At 45.7% G+C, this 24,219-nt stretch overlaps 10 protein-coding genes across 10 annotated transcripts; 2 read left to right on the top strand and 8 right to left on the bottom strand.

The window, feature by feature from the left end:
• Positions 1-458: 458 nt before the first annotated feature.
• E1B28_010864 (uncharacterized protein) lies at positions 459-2,090 on the bottom strand (the record flags this gene model as incomplete). The annotated part of the gene is made up of 12 exons (XM_043155846.1): positions 459-666; positions 724-749; positions 814-854; positions 911-937; positions 991-1,038; positions 1,090-1,128; positions 1,182-1,289; positions 1,352-1,483; positions 1,539-1,571; positions 1,641-1,700; positions 1,759-1,975; positions 2,022-2,090. The coding sequence occupies 12 exons, from the start codon at positions 2,088-2,090 to the stop codon at positions 459-461; spliced, it is 1,008 nt and encodes a 335-aa protein (XP_043005628.1).
• A 256-nt stretch (positions 2,091-2,346) lies between these two features.
• E1B28_010863 (uncharacterized protein) lies at positions 2,347-2,646 on the bottom strand (the record flags this gene model as incomplete). Its single annotated transcript, XM_043155845.1, has 1 exon — positions 2,347-2,646. The coding sequence occupies one exon, from the start codon at positions 2,644-2,646 to the stop codon at positions 2,347-2,349; it is 300 nt and encodes a 99-aa protein (XP_043005627.1).
• Positions 2,647-4,367: 1,721 nt separating this feature from the next.
• E1B28_010862 (uncharacterized protein) lies at positions 4,368-5,639 on the bottom strand (the record flags this gene model as incomplete). Its single annotated transcript, XM_043155844.1, has 5 exons — positions 4,368-4,769; positions 4,827-5,073; positions 5,141-5,251; positions 5,304-5,555; positions 5,611-5,639. 5 exons carry the CDS (start codon positions 5,637-5,639, stop codon positions 4,368-4,370), a joined length of 1,041 nt encoding a protein of 346 aa, XP_043005626.1.
• Positions 5,640-5,727: 88 nt separating this feature from the next.
• E1B28_010861 (uncharacterized protein) lies at positions 5,728-6,084 on the bottom strand (the record flags this gene model as incomplete). The annotated part of the gene is made up of 1 exon (XM_043155843.1): positions 5,728-6,084. The coding sequence occupies one exon, from the start codon at positions 6,082-6,084 to the stop codon at positions 5,728-5,730; it is 357 nt and encodes a 118-aa protein (XP_043005625.1).
• A 1,360-nt stretch (positions 6,085-7,444) lies between these two features.
• On the top strand, positions 7,445-9,735 carry E1B28_010860 (uncharacterized protein; the record flags this gene model as incomplete). Its single annotated transcript, XM_043155842.1, has 13 exons — positions 7,445-7,506; positions 7,613-7,674; positions 7,731-7,793; positions 7,848-7,887; positions 7,950-8,167; positions 8,223-8,336; positions 8,401-8,420; positions 8,497-8,672; positions 8,728-8,900; positions 8,982-9,107; positions 9,179-9,209; positions 9,274-9,351; positions 9,418-9,735. Exons 4-13 carry the CDS (start codon positions 7,861-7,863, stop codon positions 9,733-9,735), a joined length of 1,281 nt encoding a protein of 426 aa, XP_043005624.1. The 5' UTR covers positions 7,445-7,506; positions 7,613-7,674; positions 7,731-7,793; positions 7,848-7,860.
• Positions 9,736-11,954: 2,219 nt separating this feature from the next.
• On the bottom strand, positions 11,955-12,456 carry E1B28_010859 (uncharacterized protein; the record flags this gene model as incomplete). Its single annotated transcript, XM_043155841.1, has 2 exons — positions 11,955-12,113; positions 12,175-12,456. The coding sequence occupies 2 exons, from the start codon at positions 12,454-12,456 to the stop codon at positions 11,955-11,957; spliced, it is 441 nt and encodes a 146-aa protein (XP_043005623.1).
• Positions 12,457-12,557: 101 nt separating this feature from the next.
• Positions 12,558-12,977, bottom strand: E1B28_010858 (uncharacterized protein; the record flags this gene model as incomplete). Its single annotated transcript, XM_043155840.1, has 3 exons — positions 12,558-12,642; positions 12,700-12,826; positions 12,881-12,977. The coding sequence occupies 3 exons, from the start codon at positions 12,975-12,977 to the stop codon at positions 12,558-12,560; spliced, it is 309 nt and encodes a 102-aa protein (XP_043005622.1).
• A 118-nt stretch (positions 12,978-13,095) lies between these two features.
• On the top strand, positions 13,096-14,676 carry E1B28_010857 (uncharacterized protein). Its single transcript, XM_043155839.1, has 3 exons — positions 13,096-13,320; positions 13,371-13,796; positions 13,851-14,676. The coding sequence occupies exons 2-3, from the start codon at positions 13,587-13,589 to the stop codon at positions 14,529-14,531; spliced, it is 891 nt and encodes a 296-aa protein (XP_043005621.1). The 5' UTR covers positions 13,096-13,320; positions 13,371-13,586; the 3' UTR covers positions 14,532-14,676.
• A 2,603-nt stretch (positions 14,677-17,279) lies between these two features.
• Positions 17,280-17,828, bottom strand: E1B28_010856 (uncharacterized protein; the record flags this gene model as incomplete). The annotated part of the gene is made up of 2 exons (XM_043155838.1): positions 17,280-17,726; positions 17,778-17,828. 2 exons carry the CDS (start codon positions 17,826-17,828, stop codon positions 17,280-17,282), a joined length of 498 nt encoding a protein of 165 aa, XP_043005620.1.
• Positions 17,829-21,385: 3,557 nt separating this feature from the next.
• E1B28_010855 (uncharacterized protein) lies at positions 21,386-22,295 on the bottom strand (the record flags this gene model as incomplete). Its single annotated transcript, XM_043155837.1, has 2 exons — positions 21,386-21,719; positions 21,775-22,295. The coding sequence occupies 2 exons, from the start codon at positions 22,293-22,295 to the stop codon at positions 21,386-21,388; spliced, it is 855 nt and encodes a 284-aa protein (XP_043005619.1).
• Positions 22,296-24,219: the final 1,924 nt, after the last annotated feature.

Genomic DNA, 24,219 nt, shown 5'->3' with positions numbered 1-24,219 from the left:
TCGTTTCATGTATTCGTTTTCGAGCAGGTCCACATCGGGATAAGTATCGGATGCAGGGCTTGCGGTGTTACCTGCCATCGGGACCGTTGGTGAAGGTAAGTAAGTAGGTCAGCAAAACCGACTCGGAATTCGACGAGTAAACTAGAAGACACCTCCTGACTTTGTATGCAGCTCGAACCGTATCCTGGAGAGTATAGCACATAGCCTCGTTGATGTTCAGAATTCGCCGCTCGGCGCCCAAGGACCAGAAGTTGGAAGGAAGAGGACCGATGTTGGGAGCGCCATACTGAGTGTCAGTGTCACCTGAGGTGACTTGTGCGTGACGCTTGAAGCGGGCGCGAAGCGACCGAATTTCCGTGTCCTATATTCGACACCATTGAAGGGCACAATTATGGGTCACTAAGTAGCCCACGGCGTATGTCAAGTTCAGATACTACATATACAGGTACTGGAATCCTTTAAACTTCATCCGCTGCGAGATTCGCTGGATTTGGTGGCATCTCTGTATTTTGCAGTTCGGTATGATGGAAGGACGAACGATGCTCGTTTCGTCCGAATCGAATCTCCGACATCGTTTGGGTCGTCGAAGTTGAATTTCGAAAGTATACTTGACGGATATGGAGGATTGCGTGACTGGTTAGAAGGGAATGCAATATACGTTCGAATCTGTACGATGGGGGTAAGCCGTGATTTAGGTCCCCTGAAGGGTTCGGTTCTACGTACGAGGATAAGAGATAGACAAAGTCAGGCTAGGGAGTGTAAGGTCAGTTCCCAGCTGGTATTGTGCTAAGGCGTATCGACTTCACTGCTTACCGGAAGAGTGAGAATGACAACCACATTGAATATGGAGGTTACTGGGAGGGAATTCGGGGTTCAGCTTATAGCACTAGCTCAGGATGTGACGGCTTACAGGATATTAGCGCGTAGTAAACGACGCCTAGCTTCGAGGTCAGTTTGAATTTTACGGAACCACTTGAAGATGTGATTTACCGTCTTTATATATGGTTTTGACAAGCTCCGATCTTCCACCCCTCCTGTCTAAGTAGGCATCAACTGACCTGGAATATTGTCGGAAGCTGCCAGACTTACATGCTGCCACTCCAGGAATGAGAATCAGCACAAAGGCACCTAGAAACAATCCGTCGGGATCTATTTCACGTAAAAGCGAATGAGCGACTCACCAGCGTCATATACCATCCACAAAACCCAAACCAAGGCTGCCAGGTGTAGAGCTTGACTTCCACCAGCGACAAAACATCCACGAAAATTAGGGAAAGGGAGAATCGCAACTTGCAGAACGAAATTAAGCTTTGTGCCGCGTGCGATGGGGAGGGGACTTTGGAAGACCTACATTCCGTGGCGTCGTCGAATTGCGATAACATAAAGGTGCTTGGGATCCAAGAGGCGAGGAAGAACACAACAAGTCCTATGGCTACTGGGAGCCTCCTCTCCCAGACCGCCCAGACACGGAATGCTAAAACGACTGCAAACAAGGTGAACAACGTTTCAAAAGACACGCGCGACACAGCTGAGCTTACTTTCAGACATCATAACGCCGACCATGAACGACCCTGTGTGAATGTTTACGTCAGGCTCTCCCATTCATGAATGTACTGAAACATAGTAGTGCTGGCACGTACATGAGGTGATCTTGTAGTTCAAGGCACAATAATGAGTACTCAAATTCGCTCCGAAGTCATCTATATATGGAGTCAGCATTTCAGTGGTTACTGTCGAGACAAACTCGAACGCACTTACGGTGAAGTATCAACCCCACGGTGTCGAATAACGGGAGATAACGTTGGAGGATGTATAAAATAGTAAGGAATGACCATTTCCTCATCCAAATGTGGTCAACCTCGAGCTGTAGATTGATAATCATATCATAGACGAGGAACGTGGTGCTGCAGACTGTAGTAGGTAAGATTGAGAAGCAAAGGTGATACGAGTCCAACTTGAACGAACCATCTACATACTAAAGTCGTGTTAGCTTGGACATTTGCAGATTTTCAACAACTCACTCTGACGATCTGCTGGCGGCCAAGCGCTTGAACCATTTCGAATGTCAAGGTTGTAGTTGCATCAGCCATTGTGAGAGGGAAGAGGAGGGAGGTGAATCAGGCAGTTGAGAGTAATGGTAGACTTATCTACCAGTGATAATGATCGCTTCAACCGTGAAACGGGTATATGTGGCGGGTACCAGTGTTGTCGAGGGCGGTGCTGAGACAGGCATCGGGTGGTTTCGACAGCGGGCAAGTAACACTGACACACTAAGACTGGATTTCCCAAATCTTCGTCTCATGTGGATCTGATACTATGACTCACACCCGCTTTGATTACCACCGGCTATGGACCATAACCACACCGATAAGCAAGCCTATAGTGCGACTTCCCTACGGCTCTTACTGCTTGCAGTAGTCCAACGAGTGGTCCAAGTTCGTTCAGAGACCTCCCACACTCTGTTGAAAAGGGTGGGCTATACTGCGAAGATTCTTCAAGATCGGTCGAGTTTCTACGCCTCGGAATGAATGGTTTTTGCCTGTGATCACTCGTGCCGCAGTCATGTCTCCGAACTTCCTGCAGTTTCTTCTCGCCAACCTGTTCAGCCTCAGCCTCAGCCTTAATCCAAACTCGGACCCATGGCATACACAATGTTAATGAATGATCGTCGCCTTTCCTACGTGCACAGGAGCGTTCGTTCAACTGATCGGTGGTAATGATCGCTCGACGAAAAAAGTGATGCCTCGAGAATGGCACAAGGTGTCGATTCGTTGATTGTGGGTGACGGTTTCCATAGACGACCTGAGGCAGAGCTGTGTATCCTCGTGCTCTTGAAGCTGAAAGACCGTCCTGTAGCTTTTCCAGGCTCCAGCCTTACTCCGGTCAACAACTGCACACCTTGGATTCTGTGAAAGAGACCAGATACAGATACGGCGTGAGTGAAGGAGAAAAAACGTAAGTATATCAGGAGCGTACTATCCAGTACAGTGAACTGAGCGACCATCAGTGGCCACGAGAGGGTAGAGTGGTGGACAGAGGGTATACTCGTGGAAGGTAACGTTGACACTGATGGGTGAACCGATGTTTCAGGAGGGTATACGGCGTGGTCCCTGAATTCAGAACTGCCGGAACTCTGAACACACTCGCCACTCCAGCGTTTGTGATTCCAGCATCGGATCCCGCTGTGGGTCCGTGCTGTATCTATAGTGGCAGGTGGCTACAGTCCAGAAGGCGGACAACTTTTGTTTGTGGCTGTTTGTCTCATCAAAGTATTTTACCGTTATCAAACCGTTAGACTACCCACAAGTTGATCCGAAATCGATTTTTTTACTGTTTTCACGACACGCTTTCTTCACTGCCACTAAAGACATGTCGGATACTAGGGCATGGCATGTAATACAGGGCATTCAGCAATAGTCGTGGCGCCTGCAGGTACTTACTTGCCAATCTACCCATTCACAACTCATAGTCGTCCTCAGTGCAGTGTCACCGAAGCTGCACCAATCTTTGTTATCGCCAACACCGCTTGCTCATCCTGCAACATAGTTTAGTTTGCCACTGACGCGTCAGTGATAGGTCAGTCGCAGGCCTGCATGCATCCTCATTTTCTCTGTTCTTCGTCACAGCACACCTTTAAGCCAATTTTAAGCAATCATATCTGTAGTAACCCCATCTAATCATTATTTCATCTCGTCCTCCAGGCTCAGGCTGTCATCTCCATCTTCCATAGCAGTACTATATTGTGGACTCGCTGTATGTTGAACCAACTTGAACTCCATGAAAAAACACAAGCTCTCGAGAATATGAAAGCAGTTCACTTTGAAGTGTCGATACGATCCCACAATGGATGAAAGTGCCATGGAGTTGCGTAAATGTAATTGACTGATTTGTCGTGAATTTTAGGAGTCTTGTACTCCCTTCACCCTCTGGAGAATACGTTATATTACCCACGTATCAAGCTGATTAACTAAAATCGACGAGTTTTACTGCTTTCATGAAACACTTCTGTTCACTGCCAGTAAGACATGATACTAGTGCATGTAATGCAGGGCATTCAGCAGTAGTCATAGAGGAAAGCTGCACGCCAGGTACTTTCCAATTAACTCGAAGCTGCAGTACCGTTATCGCCAAACTGCTCGATCCTGTCGTAGTTTTGGCGCTTCACGCTTTCAGGGTGCTCAAGCGCTTCACTATCTATCGCTACTGGGATTCGGAGCAAAAAATCAGGTCTTCAGGCCGGATGCGGTGCATATTTCTCCCAAAAAAATATTAAGAAAGTTTCGAAACGAGCCTTACCGCAGCTAGTAGCCTTGTAGTAATACACATAGTGATATATAGGGGAGAGGGCATTACCACTAGGACCCGTGCTACTGGCTACTGTAGTCGGGTAATGATTCTTCCAACCGTCGGGAATCTTGTACCATCCGACGTAGATCAGCCAAATCCCGACTTATCATATCAAGCGTGGAATATACATCCATGTTCAGCTGACCCATGTTCCGGTCTTCCGAAACCGTCATGTCTCCATCTCCTCCCTGATGTTGCACTAAACGGTTGACAGGGACGGCTTTTTGAGACGCAGAAACTGGGTGCTGGTTAGAGAGCGTATAAGGGGTCACTGTTTCAAAGTCCCCATCTAGCGGTTTGGGCGCGTGAGTTCCGCTCGACCTACGTTTACTCCTGCACAACCACCAGCCGGCAAACACCGAGAAAGCTGCGGCGACACAGCCGACCACCGATCCTACAATGGTTCGGGTTCTGGTGGTGTGCTAATAACCTCAACTGGTTGACACAACGATAGTATAGGAATAGTAAAGAAGGCTTACGGTGGTTGATCCAGTGGCATCAGGATTGGGTTGCGCTTGAGTCTCGGAAGTACTTGGTTGAGCCTTGGAAGGACCTAGTTGGGTCTCAGAAGGACTTGGTGACCTCGAAGATGTTGAAAGGGACGGACTGGCGGTTGACAGCGTGCTCCTATCAGATGCATGAGGCGTGGAGGGCCCCGAAGACGACGCGTTCATCCCAAAGCTAGCGGCGACGAATATTGGACTAGGGTCAACATAAAACGGAAGGCTGATCAAGGGTTTAGATATGGATTCCTATTGAGCGTCGGCCTACGTTATCTCGGCTCGAGACGTACTTTTGTGGACCGTCTTTTGTCCAACCTTTCTGCCAGTCTTGCCACGACTGTATCGTCGATATGTCACTGCCAGGAGTGGCAAGGTTCCACGCCGCCACAGTCACCGGATTACTAAAGTTTGGGGTGAGGTTGAATACCAAGTGGAACCATGGCGACGACGTACCCTCCACCTCTAGAAAATGTGGCATAGGCCGAACCTGTCTCTTCCGCCCGGCCCCCAATCACAAGGATAATCGTGTTAACCTCCTCAAGATTGATGAGAGGAAAGGGAGACTGGGTTGCTACAATTGCAAAGTGCGTCGGGTCACCCGATTGGATCGTAAATACAGCTGTGGCTTCTTGGTTGAACGTTGCTTGCGTCGGAAATCCTTGAATCTTAAAGCCGTTGGAACAGCCAACGAGGTAGAAGAATACGCTGCTCACGGAAAGTTAGAAATCATGGCCTCTTGATGAATTGGTATTCCACTCACATTGAACCAAGTAGAAGCTGTACTCTCATACTTGCAAGCCGTGAAAGGAGCGTGGGGGATAGAGATTGCAACATGCATATGTGAACAAATATATAAAGGACGCTAGAGGTGCCGACATCAAGATCGTTTTCCAACTAAGAGCTTACTCAGTTGAATTCGCAAGATCAGAATCAGTTGATTTGTTGATTCAGCTATCGGATTGAGATACTGATTCTTGATGAAGATACACGAGGATCTGTTCCTGTCCCAGTCGCCATTGTCGCTCCCTAGATCTATAATTTTGGTAGACCTCCTCGTATCTGGCGTGTATCGGAATCCTCCCGAGTCCCCGCTCCTCGTACTCACACTGAAATGACATTCAAGGGCAGAGCGAACACACGTGGTACGTTCCACATTCAGAGCCCATCTCGACCAGTCTATCCTTGTCCTATCCTCCGTGTGCAAGGGGTCAATTTCGGCGCGGTTTGACTTCATCTTTCTCCCACTCCGTAGATAAGTAGACCTCTGGCAAAGGGAAGATATAAATGGCGATTACTAACGAAGAAAAAAGAAACCTATCACGACGCACAAGTACATCCTGACACTACCCTCCCACTCTCAATCTCTCAAAGCACGATTGTCGATTAGTGATGGCCCTGTATTGGAGCGCCATCTGGTTACGACGTCGTGAAGCATCTCGCCACCCAGGGGAGGCTTCAGAGAATGCCCCGTTTAAGGAAGTTGAACGGGTGCAGTTACAACAGCATCACTAGTTTGTTGAACGATTTGCATGATGCATCACTGAGTCGTTGACACCGGCTGTTATGGCTATCAGCAACAGAAACGTTGTGTTGCACGTTGCGTGGTGTACTGTGTGGACGACAGGCTCGATACAAATTCGCGTTGGTGGCAGTTGATCCAGAGAAGCATTGAAAATGCACGGCAAATGAGGGAGATATGGATTGAGTAAAGATGAGGAAGACGAAGATGTCGTAGGGTTGAATATTTGAATGCCTCCTCCACAGACGGTGAACCCGGCATGCCGTTGGGTAATGAAGGTGCGATTCTGATGTTGGTCGGAGAAAGGTGACGATGTGCATGTAATGGACCTCCGCTTTGGGGCCAGACGTCAAGCATGTCCGACTTTGAAAGCATTGGTGGATACAGGCAGTAGAAGGGGTTGACTCGGGAGGCCATTTTGAACTTCGATGGTGTAGAGGTAGACAACAGTGAGGGATGACATTCGTGGCGCAAGTACTAGTACGCTTCCGAGGCTCCAGGTTCCGCTTGTAATAACAGTGTGCTACCTGCAGGGGGGTGTGGAGGCGTGATTAGACCTGTTTAAACGGATAATTGAGTATGAATGCATACGCACGTCCCATAACCCGGTCACAGTCGACAAACAAACATCATTTCCTCCGACTTCGCTTTGTACACCGTAAAATCTCTCTGCGGGTCACATAGACGAATGAATTATCCTAAGGGCCACGCATCAGTTACAATATCTGAGTAGAATTGAAAAGGAGGACATACGGCATACAGCATCAAGGACAATATGATAGTTGATGGGTGATGCTTCAACAATGGTAACGGCCCTCCCGTAAGTCTTCAAACTCTTATCAGTATGAAATATCCCAAAATCTAGTGTTCACGGCGACTTTTCAGGCTACGAGCCATTGTACACTGTAAAAATTAGGATATTAGTGACCTTCAATCGAAGGGCTAAACCTAACAGACCTGTCTAAGCCACAAGGAACGCTACGGCGAACGCTAGAGAATGGACAGAGCGAGGAGAGAGCAAGGGAGGGGATGGACGAAGCGAAAGGTGTACGTAGCCCTTCGAAAGCCGCGGGGCCTCTTAATCTATTTCCCACAAGACCAACACAAGACTACCCACCCCACTCTCCTTGATAAAAGGTATGTATCACCTTTTCTTATTACTTCAGGGCTTGTGGCAAATGATTTCAGGTATGGGCTTCAATTTCAATCACAGAATTAGGTTCGGACCACTGATTGCTACTAGTGTTTTAGAGAGCCCATTCCAACCTCAACCGATATCCGACGCTTTGGTAGAGTACGGGCACGGTGAGTACTTGAGTTCCCGCTACTCAAAATGTACGAATGCATTCATCACGATTCAGCCCATCCTGCCAGCGAGTTTCGCTTCCAAGGATATGAAGAAGACTTGGTCATGACCGCGACAGGTAATCCCAAGTCAGCCGCATAGAAATCCACTTACTCACCCCACCGTAATATAGAAGAACTGTGTCAATGGTGGCGTTTCACAATGACATCTTGGTTCGTCTGCTCTTTCCGTTCATTCTCCGCCTCGGTTTACTGAAAATAGACTATCACGTCAGCTGCGTCGGCTGGTGAACAGCTGCAGGGAATTTGAAAGCCTTTTGAATGTAGACTTTGCAAGTCGTTACGTTTCCCTTCAACCCCTTCCCTTTCCTCCCCAAACGAGCTGTGAACGGTCTCAGACTACAGCTTTTCATCGAGCCCAGGCGTGTCCACAAGCGGACTACCGAAGGTTGTCAATGGCATCGGTCGCGAGTGTCATTCGTTTACTCGGCCTGTGAGTATCTAGGTGTTCTTGTATTACTGAACCGTGCTCATTTTCCGACAACCAGCTCTGTTGTGACGTTTTTGATTTCTCGACGCCTGTACAACTTCATTTCCTCGAAACCCGAGTGGAGGAAAATGTCCTGGGGGAAGATTTGTATGTTTCTTATCCTGATAACTTCGTGAGTCCTAAACCCTCTTGATTACAATCTCAGAATCTCATCTTCGATCTTTTTTTTTTTCCAGCTGGGCTTTTCTCTTTACCTGTGCGTTCATCTGCGTAACCTGTGATACAGAACCCGACCTAATCGCTCCTGACTCGCTCTAACTGCGGTATCGCAGGTGGTTTTCTCCTCGCCGTCGTCGACTCTAGCACCGACTCTGCTGCATGCTCAGTGGCGATGTTCGCGTGTGCCATTTTACATGGTGTCAATAGGGTACGTGGTCAGAACTTCATGCAACTTGCTTTGTGTGACGCCGATTCCCAGTTGCTCATCCACGCGTTCCTTGTCGAGAAGGTATGGAGTTTCCATAAAAACCTTTCGACATTCTCAAAACTCTTGATATATATAGGTGTACATCGTCTGGTCAAACGGATGTATGATAGCCCGCCTCAGGACTCCCATGTACAAAGTCTGTCTGGTGGTACAACTGGGATTCACGATACTACTCGGCTTGCTTATCACTGGAATTTCGATGACAGTCGGAGGGAATGGTGCTTGTTTGGTGGAATACGATGGATATCTGTGAGTCGCATCGAGGATTTACCACCCTCGTATGCTCTTTTGTTCCAAATGGCGTATCTGTGTTGACAAGGAATTTAACAGTGCAACATCAATCGTCGGTTACGACTTTCTACAGTGCTTGTTCTTCACTCTTGCTTTTGTATGGCCGTTGAAAAAATCAAGCGTAATGAGTCCAGCTTTGAAAACGATAGCAAAGAAGACTCTGGTGTGAGTGAACGTGGTCGCTGCTCTCCAACATTCGTACGAGAAGATACTAAAGTATTCTATGCCAATAACAGTGGAGCCTTCTCAGGTTTAACTATATATGTTGTGAGTTGGAGCGCCTTCACCAATCGGCATGAGATTTTTGACAAGTCCCGTTTTCGTACAACAGGCGAGTGCATTAGTAGCTCTGATCTCATCCAAGGGACATGAGTGGGATTCGGAATATATGTCGTTCTTTTCGGTGGATGTACGTTCCCCTTCCCTCGATTCCTTTGCACGGTTTTGACGATGGGGGGCTGTTGGGTTCAATCAGGTGACTCTCAATGCACTTATCCTCTATTGGGTCTCTTCTGGCGCACCTTCGGACTCTGTCAGAGATTTCACTCTGCCCCAGGTTACGATTACTGCCGGGAGTAACTGGGAGGTAGATTCTATCAGGACCGATTCGAGCCAGATGACGGTGGTGGGGGTTAGTGACGGAACGAACGATACTCAGGCTCTCTCTCCTGTTGTAGGTGATCATGGAACCGTCATCACTAGCCTCGCACGTCGTACAGACACGTCTGAGCTCAAATCGAACTCGAATGATCTACATATGGAGCTGGAGACTGATCGGAATCCTTCAGTGTAATATACCGATATTCGTCGCTAATATGGTCTATCTTCACAGTTGATCATTCCTTCAGTAGCTCAGTCTTGTTGCGATGGCTTCGATGACTTCAAACCAAATTCGACGAATGATGGAATATTTTCTCAGTTCTCGCGTTAATGAATCAGTCACATGAGGTGACTTGTCGCGTCGCGGCGCACAAACTGCTCACGTCGAGCTCCTTGATATTCGACTCCCTCTAGCTCCCTCGACTCGGACGCGTGTTAAGCGATAGGGGAGCACGGAATCGAGGCAAAAGGTTCACTTAGGTCCGACAACCGGCGATAATTGGCTCGGCTTATAAGATCACATCAAAATTTCCAACTGGCGTTCGGAAGTCGTTCGGATGGATTCTTTTGAGAGGCAGGTCTACGTGGGTGCCGGGACATACGATGGGTTTCGCGTTTCGCTCCCAGGGCTACAAATCCACTCGGAATTTTACTTGTCTAGGGCAGGATCAGGTTAGCCGTATCAATAATCCCACCTTGCATGGTATACATACTCACCAAAGCCCAGGCTCCAATTAATATATGTCAGTGACTACGGCGTTTCACAATGTCAGCCTAGTTCAGTTAGCCTTTTTTTCTTATCGATGTATGTTGACGTCGGCTGTCGAACAGGGACGAGTCCAAGGTCTGTTCTTAGCGTGCTTTGACGTTGCTTTGACGTTACGTGCCTCTCCCCTTCCTTCCCTCTTCTTCCCAACGAGTTTACGGTCTCAACCACATCTTCATCAAACTTGAGCCTGCCAATGACAACGAATGCCATTCGTTTGTTCGGTCTGTAAGTCTCCACTTGTATTTGATGGGTTCTAGGTGCTTTAAAACTGAACCGCGGTGTAACTTCCCAATGCAGCGCCGTTGTATCTTTCTTGACTGTTCGATGTGTATCCACCCTTTTTCTCTCAAAATATGGAAGGAGAAGCATATCTCGGGGGAAGATTTGTATCCTTCTTATCCTTATAAATTCGTAAGTCACAATAATGTTGGCCAACATCCCAAAATCTCACTTCCCTTCAACACCTTTCAGGTGGGCTTTTCTATTCACTTGTGCGTTCATATGCGTTATCCGTGGATACAGAAACCGACCTGATCAATATCACCATCACTCTTGGCGCTATTATTCGGAATGGCAGCTAGTTTTCTCTTCGCCTTCGTTGACACTCGTTACAACCCAGCAGCCTGCTCGTTTGGTCGTCGCTTACGACTTTCTACAGTGTCTGTTCTTCACGTTCGCTTTCGTGTGGCCATTGTATGAACCGAGAGTAATGAGTCCAGCTTTGAGGACGGTGGCGAAACGGACTCTTATGTGAGTGCGCCCCCTGGGCCAGAGACTTGGTGTGGAGAGCCTACTAAATCTCTTCCTCCCTTCGTAAAAATAATGGTGCAATCTCAGGGTTGACTGTATTTGCGGTGAGACGGGGACGGCGTTTGACTCTGGCTCGCAACACACTGATTAGATTCAATTTTACCCCCTCACACAGTCAAATGCGGGAATAGCCTTAATCTCAACAGAGGGACACGATGTCGACTCGGATGATATGTCGCTTTTGCGGTGGATGTACGTCCCCTCCCCCTCCCCTACGTTTTCGTCTTCGTACAGGGAGGTTCATGATGGGTTTGGGTTCAGGTGTGCCTCAACGCACTTATCCTTTATTGGGTCACTTCTGCCAGTGGAGCATCATCAGAGGCCGTCCAGGACTCTTTTACTCTACCTCAGATCACTGTCACGGCTGGGAATAACTGGCAGGTGGATTCTATCAGGACCGACTCGGATTCGATCCCCACCACAGCGGCGGCCCAGGATAGTAACAGAACGAGTGTTTCTACCCCTGCTGTGAGCGATGGAACCGCCATCACTGAACATGCCCATGGTGCAGACAAGGTCTGTCGGAACTCTTCAGTTTGATATTCGTCGCAAGCCTGGTCAGTCGTCAATAGCAGTCGGTAGGTAGGGGTTCTGAAGAACCGTTACAGTACGATCCACAAACAAACCTGACCCATGTCAGCGTTGGCTCCTACCACAGGTTGACGTATCTTATTCTCAAGGCGAGCTAGTCAAGCGCTTACTTGCCAGACACTTACCTGTCAACCATGTAAGTTTGCATAGGAGAAACTATATGTACAATTACACCCAACAATCTGATACAAATGCGTATTGTAAATTGTATGTGAAATAAATGTGTATTTCCTCCCCCATGTTCACGACGCCAGACTCAACGCACGCGGTAGTAACTCCTCACAAGGTCCTAGAAACAGGAAATCTGCTCTGTGATCCCCAGCACTGCGTTCAAGGTTAAATACAGCAACTTTACCGCCGTTATTCCGAACGGCCGATGCGTATCCAGCAGCAGGATAGACCTGGGGAGCGAAGATGGGAAAGAGGTTAATGTAGTACCAGATATAAAACGTCGAAACATACCGTTGACGAGGTGCCGACAACGATGCACAGATCAGCCTTCTCTACCAGTTCATCAATAAGGTCCAGATGAAGGGGCATCTCTTCAAACCACACAACGCCAGGACGTGCCAGCCCACCACACTTCTTGCACTTCGGAAGTTGGTCCAGTCCAATCTCTGGATCAATGACGTTCTGTTCAACAAGCTCCTCCGTTCCACGCAAGGCTTCGCAGATGGGCGAAGAACGGTCAAATTCGACATTCCCGCACTCTGTGCACTTGACATCAAATATCCTGCCATGCATTTCGAGGAGTTTCGGGGGCTCGTTTAGGAGATCGTTTGTGGATGAGGATCCAGAAAGCGCTTTCTCCAATGCAAGTTGCGATAAACCGTCAACGTTCTGAGTTATGAGAGTAAAGGTCGATCCTGGGACAACTGCGCCTCGGACTGAAGGTAACGAGAATTCTGCCAAAGTGTGGCTCGAAGCGCACTAGAATAAATTGGATGCTTGTTTACGTCTCCAAAACAGCTGTCGCATTCTGCTTACGCTTCTCGACGGTAGTGGTAAAACTGCCAGCTTCGGGATGGATTGGCTCGAAAGGCCCGAGGTGTCGCCAGTTCAATTGCGTCATATTTCCTCCATAAACCTCCGAGGCCTCTGAAAGTAGGAATCCCTGTGTCCAGAATTGAAGGGTGATCAGAGTCGAACAAGGATGGATTGCACTGACCAGATGCGGCAGAAAGACCAGCGCCAGCGACCGCAATAATGTTTTTAGAAGCTGATAGTGTTGCTTGAAAGGCTTGCATATCAGTAGACGCCGGCATGTCTTTTCTTCATGGGACGTGAGTAGGTTGGTGAGCAGATAGGTGAAGTTCACCGTAGACTCAGTTCTGCCCAGACAAATAGAGCCAAATAGAATATCTGACTGCCGCCTTTAGCAAGCTTTAGCACAACCACTCACGACAAACACTTTCCTCAATATGTATCTGAACTGTTATGTGCAGAACCGGATTCTTCGTGGTGGAGTCAACCCGCAATCATGCACCCAACAGAAAGCACCGAGTTTCTACAACCTGAAATAACTTAAACAACCCTGCATTTCATCAAAGGTTATGTGGAATGGCCTGACCATCTCCGGGAACTTACTGAGCCTCTTTCACGTCTCTCGTGAGTCCATTTCATAGTCGTTCATCCTTTGTGCCAATCCCACACTTTAGAATCACGGACTGAATCCATTGCCGTTCAATACCCCTCTGCGTTCCGCAGCTGATGTCATTCTGGGAGGCGAATAGAAGCCATACAGAGGTTCATATACGCAACAACTGCACGACTCCCAGACACGGTTTTATGCTGAACTGGATATCGCGAACCCTCGGGGCCGAAGGACAAGTAAAGGCAAAGGAAAGGCGAAGGGACCTTCACCGGAGGATACGATGTCTTATAAGATTGGTGATACGGTGCTTGTGGAGACGTTCAACTACATGCATATGGCAAAGAAGGTGCCTAACGTTGCGGTTATAGTCGATATGTGGGAGACGGATTATTCTGGGCCAGAGGAGACGGGGAAGATGAAGGTTTTGGTTCATTGGTTCGTCAGACCGAGTGAGCTACCAACATATCGTGCGAAGAGGAATCATCATGAGGTACGGACATGTCTTGTTTCTATGTCGAGTCGCTCCCAATATACCATTTTCTAGGATGAGATCTACTACTCGTTGTCGGGAAGCGAGGTTTTGGACCCTCTGCTTATTGTAGCACCATGCAAGGTTCGCCAAGGAATGGTGAATGATATACCTAAATCGCCTTCGAAGATGACATGGAAACTTCAGCGGATTGATGAAGCCTCGGAATCGGACGACGATTCGTGTTCGAAACGTTTAGAAGACAAGACACGATCTTTCCAGTGTCGCCTCGCGGTTGACTCTAGGAAGGGACTCTATTATACGTTTGAGTGGAACGACCTCCGAAATAGTGCACTCAGTTCGTGCGAGTCCCGATCTGGCGATGGCCGAGGAAGAATAGCAGCGTGTAAACTCTGGGATTTGGATTCTCGCTGTTACACTGAAGTGACAAGGCTCAATGACCTCGCAAAGCCGTCTAGCTCGACCAGGCAGCGGTCGAGACGCTACAGGTACGGATTCTCGATAACCGACACAAAGCCTACCCAGCAGCGTGTAGCCCCAACTTCGCTGCCGAAATCAACACTCGTCTTGTGTAAAGTTTGGGAAGGGAGGGAGTGCCTTCTGGAAGTTCCTTGGGAGAACGATGCAGACGCTGTGGGTGAGCCATTTGGCTTGCCTGTTTGTTTGTTCCCCTCTTCTTCTGGTTCCCTTGCATTTTACCATTTTTCTCTACTAGCAAATGTTTCCTCATTGTGATTTTATTATTCGTTGTGAATGATTTGTACGCCTTACATTCCCTTCGTTCTTTCGTAGACTATATGGACTGTTGTCCCTCGGCAACGCCGGACGGGCAAACTGAATGAAAGATTAATAAAGTGGATGCGTAAAAAAGAAAACAGCTCACCCTCATCCAACCATTCTTGGTCAGGACAATCTTCGCCAGTATATCCGCTGACTTCAGCGTGACCAAAGTCAAGAACATATAACGTTCTATCCTTTCCACGTGCCACATTACTAAAGGACAAGTCGTGATGATGGATTTGTTCTCAATGGAGATTCGAGAGAATCTTTTGTACTTGAAGCCTGCTAAATGTTATTGGGGAAGTAACAATGAAAAGAATGATTGAAAACTTGCCAATCATCCATATTTAGGGTATCCGAACCCTCTTCCTTGTCCAATGTGTTCCCGACGAACTCTACAAGAATCCAATACATACCTGACCAAGTGTTCTGAAATGCACCATAGAACTTGGGAACTCCACAAATCTTCTTCTTCTCTAAGATAGTGTAGACTTTACACTCTCATTCAAACATCTCCTTGTCATAAAATCCCTTGAGGACCAGCCCCAGTTGTGGATGGATGCTGATACGAGTCCATGTCTGTGGTGCAGGACGAGGAAATTGAAAGCTAAGTGTGAGAAAAGGAAACGCCCTGATAATGTGTCAGATGCTATCAAATACTATTCTGCGTTTCGATGTGCGGTGCACAGGGATATGCAACTTTTCTTAAAACGGGGTCTTCCCGTCTTTTTGTGGCCTCAGCAATTTTTTGTAAGTTTCTTTGAGTACACAAGAGCTTGTATGTACAACTGTGGCCACCAGAAGACAGAGGATCCCTCATGAGAATCAAAATATAGTACATACCCTGTTGTGAGAACAGCGTGACAGCTCAGGAACAGTCTAATTCTGAATGTAGATCAAGAATATTAAGATGTAGTGAAATGGAAACAATAATTTTAAGACTAAATACAAGATTCCAGAGACAAGGGAGTGGAAGGTGGTGTAAAATAAGCAAAATGAGTCCCCAATCCACTAGAGAAATCAGTAAGCGAGGCTGTGCAGAATGACTGTTGCTGGATGTGACGATCTGTGACAAAAAGATTTGCACTTCTCATCGCACCCTCGGACACTCCCTGACACTTCTTACAGCTCTCCTAAAATCCTGATAAAATCAGGTTAACATTCTGAACACTACTCAACTATTCTGGTCAATTTTTTAATATGGTAGGTAGTGTGGGGAAGTGGATCTCGAAAATGTTGCATATCCCTGCACAGAATAGTAGGTCATAACTAGTCTCCTGTAAGCAGACTCAATGACTCGTGGACTCGTGTATAGAGTCTGCATGAAATCATGGCGTGTTACCCGTACCTAACTAACCATTACCTGGATCCCACAATATATCTGTTATAGTAATTTGAACGCGTGACCTCTACGGTTTGTTGACCATTCACAATGCAGGCATAATCAAGGGGGCCCACCGATTAAAAAAAAGACCATGGGTTGGTTTTCGCTGAGACGACCCCTTGAGGGACACCCCCCCTCCCTACATAAGCTTCCCATGCACCATATATGGTAGGTAAACATGTCTTATGTTTTTGGAATATTGTCCAACCTTCAATTTGGCTCCAGCTCCTCTTCTATTTAACTTCTCACTACTCATGAACAACGCTATACATTCTTTTCTCATCTACTTATTTTTGAAAACAACCACATGCACTGCAAATCCAGTGATATAATCAAGGCCAACACATCATAAATGTTATGTAGCCTTTATACTTGCATTGAAGGCTTGGTTCACCCTCACCTATCTTTTCATTCTTTGTGACCACACAACTATCAATGACAACTAGTTCTGGTATTAGTATTTCATTAGATTCTATATCTTTCTGAGTCTAGAATATTATATCTGTTAGCCTTTTTAAGCTAAGATTTTTCGGAAATGAAACACCACCATCCATCACTCTGATTGACTATTCAATGAGTTTGATGCTTTTGGGTATAAAAAAATTTACAAACCGTCCCAAAGAGTTGATTACAACAATTACTCCTAGATTACATGTTTGTTGCACTTCAGAAGCTCAAAATTGGTTGAGAATTGATGATCTGGACCCTGGAAAATTGCAGATGTAGATGGGTCTAAAAATTTTTTTTCGGCCTGCTGGCCAGACCCCCCCTCCCAGTTCACGGTCAGGGGTTCAAGTTGGTGGGCCCCCTTGGGCATAATAGATGTATAATCCTTGTTTAATCTACTAATCTTCTACAACAACATCTATAGTAACATCTACAACACAATATCATGACCTCTTTGCTTTGAGTGAATTCAGTATCGGTGTGATATGAAGTCTGCGGGTAGTCAACAGGTAGTCAACAGGTATTGCCAGGTCTTTTGTCGGGTAGCTAACCTAAAGATTGACGTCATGGATGCCATGTGAGCGAGCCACGTACAACGTCGTGTCAGCACGCACAAACTTACCGTAGTTGAAGACTCCAGTTATGTAGGTCGAAGAGAGAATTTTTTGGGGCTAGTATCGACATATCCTTGACCCTGCTTGAGACTTGAATGGAAAGGAAGGCTGAAAGGAGGAGAAATTGTGCAGATCGTTGGTTATGATTGCGCGACGCAACCTTAATCAAAATTTCCTTATAAGGTATATTGTGAGAAACGTGAGTTGCACATGATGTAAAATTTTAGGTACGGTATGGGGGGCCTGAATTAGTGTAGACTAGGTCATAACATGGATGGAATACCTATCATCTAGGTTCTTGAAGCTTCCACCAACAGAGGAAATGGTGAACCTTGCTACAAATTGGGTTATCCCCGGGAACAAACCAACCATTAGGCAAGTTGCCCTGATTTGTGCTAGATGCCAAAGATTACGCGGAGCAAAATTTGAAGGATAAACAGCATTTGCAACAGTTTCCCTCTTGGAAGGTGGTAGCACCTGTGGTTTTGTGGTGATCAAAACATAGAAAAGAAATTCGTGGAGCTCATGGACGAAGGGAAGATAGGTTTCTTGTGACCTCTGGACTTCCTCTGAATCAACCTCGGATTTGGTAAGATTGTCACTTAGGTAGAAGGCATCCTGCTTTGCATGGCCAATTCTCGTGAATCCAAAAACTGATGTAAACAAGCAGAGCCTGGTACTTGGTTGGTCAGCATAACCATACATCTGGACAAGCAATATTTGGTCAAATCATTCACTAGAGGAATCAGGACGAACCTGGGCAACCAAAGAGTGAGTTTCCTCCCTCCATCCGTCCACTTTGTCCATCAACTTAGCTGGACTGCCTACCAACTCGTTAATGCAGGCATCTTTTGTTTTGGTTTCATTTGACGTAGGAAATAGGTGATAACTTTCCATTACAATCCCAGTACTCTTGGCATCCAAACATCACAAAAAACTGGGGAATGGGATTTAACGTTACATGTGTTGTTGTTGTGTGCCAGGATGATGGAAACCGATACTCCAAGAAAATCTGTTATCTTTTGCTCGTCATATTACCAGTTCAATATAAGTTTACAACATATTTTTAGCAGGAATACTACATGTTGTCAACCCTTGAATGATCTCCCATACAGAACCTGTGGGGCTCATTTCTTGCCTGTTTTCCAACTCTGTCATCGTGGCGTATAGCTCCTCAGTAAATTTCCCATTTGATTATCTCATAGGATTATAATTTAGCTGACATAGTGAACTAAGATAAGCCAGGTGCCTTTATGCCATGAGTGTTCAACGGTGTATCATTGAACTGTAGGTCTTCTACAGTTCGATAACAGGATATGACTTGTCGGCCTATGAGATGTATCAGTGGTGACCATCTTGGAAAAACGTCGGTAGGGTAGGTAGAGTAATAGGTGTATTAGGCCTCATGGCAGCAGGCTAAGTGGTACATGGACAGTGTACATACACAAGACCTCCACACGTCACTTTACATCTCATCCCAGCAGCTTCCCAGGTCTTCGAGACGACAGTCAATGTCATCCCAATGGCTCTCTAGCTCTTCAAGACGACAGCCCATTTCATCTACATGGCTCTCCAGTTCCTCCACATGGCTTTGCAACTTGTCTACATGCTCCCGTTCTTGTTTCAATTCTAGCTTGAGCCCCTGCACAAAGGAGCCGTGGAACGGTTGTTGTCTGGCTAAGCTAGTGGTAGATCCTGAATTTGGTTTGCACATGAGTCTCGCTCAGTGCCCTGACAGAGATTCAGCTGGGCTTCTTGGCAGTCGCTCCTCCCACCATTTCCAGACATTTGGCTTAGAATTGTGTTGGGACAGGTTGTTGGATGGTGAAAGAAGGATTTCAGCTGATGAGTGACCATAAGCACGACAAAGTCGCAGATATTGGGTGTGGGTTGGTGAAGGGAGATGTCGGTAATAGAAAAGGGCAGCATGTGATCCATATTTCTGTTGGATGTTGCGATACATTGTCAACGGGCCTTTAGAGGGAGCTAAGAGATCAGACAAAAAATCAGCCTATGGATGGAAGAATCATAGGTTGGCCCAACAAACACACTTCTTGATTTTTGCACTCTGTAAATTAGATGTCAGTGCGTATGGTGTCTGAAGACGGTTTTGATACGTATGGGGTCTTCAACCTGCAGCCCGACATCTCTACTGGTAAAGGGCGAAGTATACCACTCAAGAGTCAACCTAATATCAGAGCTACGGGAGTAGCACCAACACCAAATCAACCCAAAAACTAGTAAACCTCCATGTAAAGTCTATCAATAACTCTACACACCAGGAAAGATTGCAAGGGTGGACTGCTTGGCAAAGGTTATGCACAAGATCACAGTCTCAATATCGTATGAAAGTCTTATAAAATCAATGTGTAACTGCAAGTGTAAAACACCACAGCTACGGGGGTTCTAGGGTTTGTAGGGGCTCTGTTTATTGTCCAATGGACTAAGTGAGACTGTGAATTTCGTCTACAGTAAGACTAATTCAAACGATTGGAGACTATTGCCCTTGACGGACATGAACGCTAAGACCCTCGATGGATCACGAAACAGTAATCAAGACCTCGGCAGCCTACGGACGGATAGTTCTCAAGTTCTGACCTCGACGGTCTCGTATGTTCAAATCAAATCTTATCATATCACTGCACAATGACAGGGCAAATCTCTCTATTGGGTGTCAAGAGCAGTTACTCACGGGCAACCCACTCAGGACTTTCCTACGCACGGGTAGTACTTCTTTATCTACGGATACATGAGCTGCTTTTATACTACTTCTACGCTAGCTTGGTAATCCTATCTCTACTTGTTTCATCTCTAAAAATAATGCACCGTAGCTACAAATCCATGCGGAATCTTATTGCTAGGGACCACTACATGTGCAGAATCTTGTCTACAGAGCTTTTCTGTATTCGAATCATATGTTTTGGACCAATCTGGACCATTCTTCATTCTTGTTTCAGCATGTAGAATGGACCTACATAGGCGTACCATATGGTATTTCCTGCCTACGGACCTTATTCTGCATTTCGACATTATCAAATCATATGGACTTTGTGTGTCCAAGTGGTTCCAGCATATGGATCCAGAGTTCCGAATCGCCGTAGCACATGAACAGCATGGACTCTGAGATCCATTGTTCATTCCTGCCTGGTTCCTAGGTACTCTATCTGTGATCTGTGATCTGTATCATGTCTTTTTGTCTTTTCCTCAGATCGGGACTCGATCTACTGTCATATCAAATTTCTCCTAGTCTGCGTGGTCCTATGTCCGATTTCTTGTCAACTAAATCCCCCATAGAAGTAGGTACTCCTAGTATGAAGGTCTTTTGACTTCGTTAAGTTCTGCTACGAACGGTTCTGTGAAGACTACAAGTCTTCTAATAGTACAATCCCTTGATATGCCAGTGCATAATAGAATGTAGAGAGTAGAACCGGTGAACTCTGCTCATAGTGTTCTACAGGTTTCGAACGGTCATACAGTTTTCTGACATGATCTACGGCTCTCTCTAACTGGTCTAGCTGCACCTACGGCACATTCTACTAGTGGCACTAGCTTTAACTAGCAATTCAGGCTCACTCTAGTTCTTAATATGATAAATATCGCTCCATAGCACTGTTTAAAGTGCAAAAAGAATCTTGTAGCATAGTCAACTAAGTCGCATTACCAGGCTTTCCAGTAACTGACAATTCAGACGCAGCCACTTGTGCACTCCCTCATCGATGTCCGATGATGATTCTCGCTTTGAATGACCCACTGGCATTGCTAGGTGATCGTGAGGGTTGGTTTGAGCCATTTAATGGAGGTTACGCACACCTTTTATGAACATACTCTGTCCAACCCTGCCCAACTCCACAGTGACCCCATGTGGCCCCAACTTCAAGTTGCATCACCAGGGTTTGTCTTTTTGTACACCAGTGAAGAGGGCCTGGTTCAGGAAACGATATCAAGTGGGTCAATGAAGAATGACAGTAGTCAGGATGATGGCAATTGACCGTCGAGGTCGTCTGTGTGATCAACGTCACAATTGTCACTCTGCCATCCAACATCAACCTCCGATCAACTCACGAACTTCACTCAAGAATTTGCTGCGAGTGCAGCTGTCACTTTTAAGGTAAGAAGATCTACCCAACAGTTCTCCTACTCTATCTGATGCTTCTCTATGATTCAATTTTCTTTCTTCTCGAGAAAAACATGTTCTCACTGCATTATAGACAATCTTTTAGGCACAGCTGCGACAACTGGGCCTTCTATTGGCCTCAAACACCCTGGGAGTCCTCAAGAGTCACAATTCAAGCTGGAGCTACTAGGATAGGATAGGATAGGATAGAAAAGGCAAAGCTAACAGACAGGCAGTGAGTATTGATACATTAAAATTCTCCATAGTCTAAATCATCCTCCTCCGAGTCGCTTCCAAAGTTACTATCTTGGTCACTCCCGTCAACTCCCATCCACTCTGGATCCTCAATGTCATCCAAGTTTGACCTCACTTCATTATAACCATCAACATCCATTTCACTATTATCTTGCAAGGCCTCCTCTGTCTCATTTGCTGCACGAAGGCCATCAGCAATGTTGTTCAATTCAGTTGCAGGGTCGTTTGTGTTGTCAACTGTTCCAGTCTCATTTGAGCATGACCGAGCACTATTTATATGTCCAATCCCACCACCAGAAAATCGCATGAACATATCGCGGTTGACAAAACTAGAAGTTGCAACGAAATTAGTAATATACTCAGATAGCTGGTGGATGTACTTACATATCAACATAAAAGTTTAGCCAGTTGCCATGTTCATCTTGAGTACAGGCAGCTGTTGGATCAGTTGTTGATAGAAGGTCGTTCCCTCTCCCCATGCTGAACTGTGGAATAAGATGTGAGGCCTGGATGACTGCATCGGGCTCTAAAAATCCAAATGCCTCGTCATCCTCCGGAACAAATCCAACTTTTGGTAGCCGAGCCAAATGTCTTCCTGAGCGATAACCTGGTTCCATCCCTAGCCATTGTAACCAGAGAAACTCCATGTGCTGGGGCTTTTGACTCGCATGTTCCCGGTCTCTTCTCAGAATCTGTGCATGAAAGATACCGATAACTCGTGCATACCAAAAGGGATGTGTCTCTTCTGTGTTGGGGGAATGTACCATGATAAAGGAGTTGTCTGTCTGAGACTTAATGAGGTCTGAACCCCGTTGTACATTGTAGGTTGTGTAGTTGATGCGCATAGTCTTCGCCTCGTAAATCTTATTTCCAATAATTTCAATGGAGTTTCGCTGTTCATCCATGAAGTCTTCATCGGTGTCGCCATCAAAAGGGAGTTGGAGTAGCCTTCACAGCAAGTGATCCTTGAGTTTTTGTATGTAGTCTTGAAGCAATGTTAGCTTGGTATGGTAGTCTGTAAACCTCAGGTGTCGTCGTACCTTCTTTGCCGGATCCTTGGGATTTGAAGACAGTGGTCATGCCGATTCGAGATCTGATGATGAAGTTCAGGAACAAGAGCATCAACATCAGTATCTTCAAGATGCAAGTCATTCACAGTAAGTATAGCATTTTGCCAGTAGCACTGCGCTATCTGACTTGCGGCGTCGCGTTTATTAGTGAGTCCATAGTATCGTTTGATGGGTTGATGGCACATCTCCCCCTGTACCATTGAATATTACGAAGGTGAGATTTGATCAGGTAGAAGTGGTTACTACTAACCAGTTGTGTTGAATAGCCATCTGTTGGACTGAAAAGTGGTATGGTTGTGGCATAGTCCGCCATTGTATGGAACTTATAGGTATCCAAGTTTAATGTCTTTCTTTTTGGTGCCGTAGATGCCCGAGAGTTCGGATTTTGACCTTGTTGTCGCTTTGCTCGTGCTGTAGCTTCACGTGGCAGTTCCACAGTGGAGAACTGTGCTGATGTATCACGAAAACTTTGAAGCAATTTGCCAAGTTCACTGGAGAGCATGTTGAGCTGATCCACCATTGTTTGTGTATGCAAGCGTGGCTTAGCCAATGCATGCCACTCCGCTGCTTGATAAAGCAACTCCATTATTTGCCCATTGTGTGGTTCTGGCATGAGTCCTTCAAATGCCGGGATTGCACACTAGTTTCTAATGAGAACAGGTTGGAGATCGTGCGATAGCTGTGCAAAGTACCTGCAATAAATCCTCAAAATCACGGGCAGCAAGTTTCTTCATATCCAATCACTGGGTGCAATGTACTGTAAAACGCATGTATTATGTTAATGTTTATGGTGAATTTATTTTAATTTTTTTTACAAAAATTCTGGTGACTTATGTTAAAATTAAGCTTGTTTTATACTTTAGAATTTTTAGAATAATACTTAAAGAATTCAAACCATAGTACACATGTTTTATATTGAAGCTATAAAAAATTTACATTAAGGTTTATTCAGAAATTATGTTAAAGTCTTGAACATCAAGTATAATATAAGCAAACAAAAATTCTTGAATTGATTATAGAATAATTATGTTAATACCATTCTTCAATATAATGTTACATCAAAAATAGAATAACTCAGGTGCATTATACTATCATTATATTGCTGTAGACATTTTGAGAGAGATAACATAAGTTCAAAATACTGTATTTGAGTTATGGTAGTATTATGCTAAATTATAAGCCAGATATAAGTCTCTCAGACCATTCATCATCTCAACAGGTCATTGAAAGCAAGTTTAGTATAAATACAATATAAATTACAGATGTTTTACTTTACCAGTACAATTGAAAAAAAATGTATAATATAAGTACACTTTAGTCACTATAGATATTATAGAATGCTTATGTTAAATGGTTTCTGATTGAAGTGGAGGTTGAAATTCAATTATCTACACCAACCTATAATGTGGAGAACAAGACATACCACCCGTTGAAATTACCCTAAAAGAAATATAGCTCCTGCCTTCTATACTAGTGTTTATTGTAGTAGCCTTAGTTGTAAGTCTGCATCAATAAGCTTGCTGGTTATGATATAATGGTGCAGCAGCAACAGTGGTGGGTACTGCCAGCATCCTATCAGCAACTGAACCCAATTTGGTGGTGAATCTTCTTGGCTTTTAAGGGCTTTTTGGGGCTTTTATCACGTTATATGACATAGTATAGCATGATATGACGTAGTTTAGTGTCATCTGACATGGTGTAGCATGATACAACGTAGTCTAGCATCATCTGACATGGTGTAGCATTCTTACAGTGCCAT

This window comes from Marasmius oreades, chromosome 7 (genome assembly GCF_018924745.1).
Source record: "Marasmius oreades isolate 03SP1 chromosome 7, whole genome shotgun sequence".
In the NCBI taxonomy this organism is placed as follows: domain Eukaryota; kingdom Fungi; phylum Basidiomycota; class Agaricomycetes; order Agaricales; family Marasmiaceae; genus Marasmius; species Marasmius oreades.
The sequence above is the reverse complement of the archived record's forward strand: the minus strand, read 5'-3'. Positions and strand labels throughout refer to the sequence as shown.

Excerpts from the sequence above, each read along its gene's own strand:
- E1B28_010857 (XM_043155839.1), top strand. The coding sequence starts at position 13,587 with ATGTCTTATAAGATTGGTGATACGGTGCTTGTGGAGACGTTCAACTAC. Across the intron at positions 13,797-13,850 it reads CGAAGAGGAATCATCATGAG|GATGAGATCTACTACTCGTT; the intron begins GTACGGACATGT and ends ACCATTTTCTAG.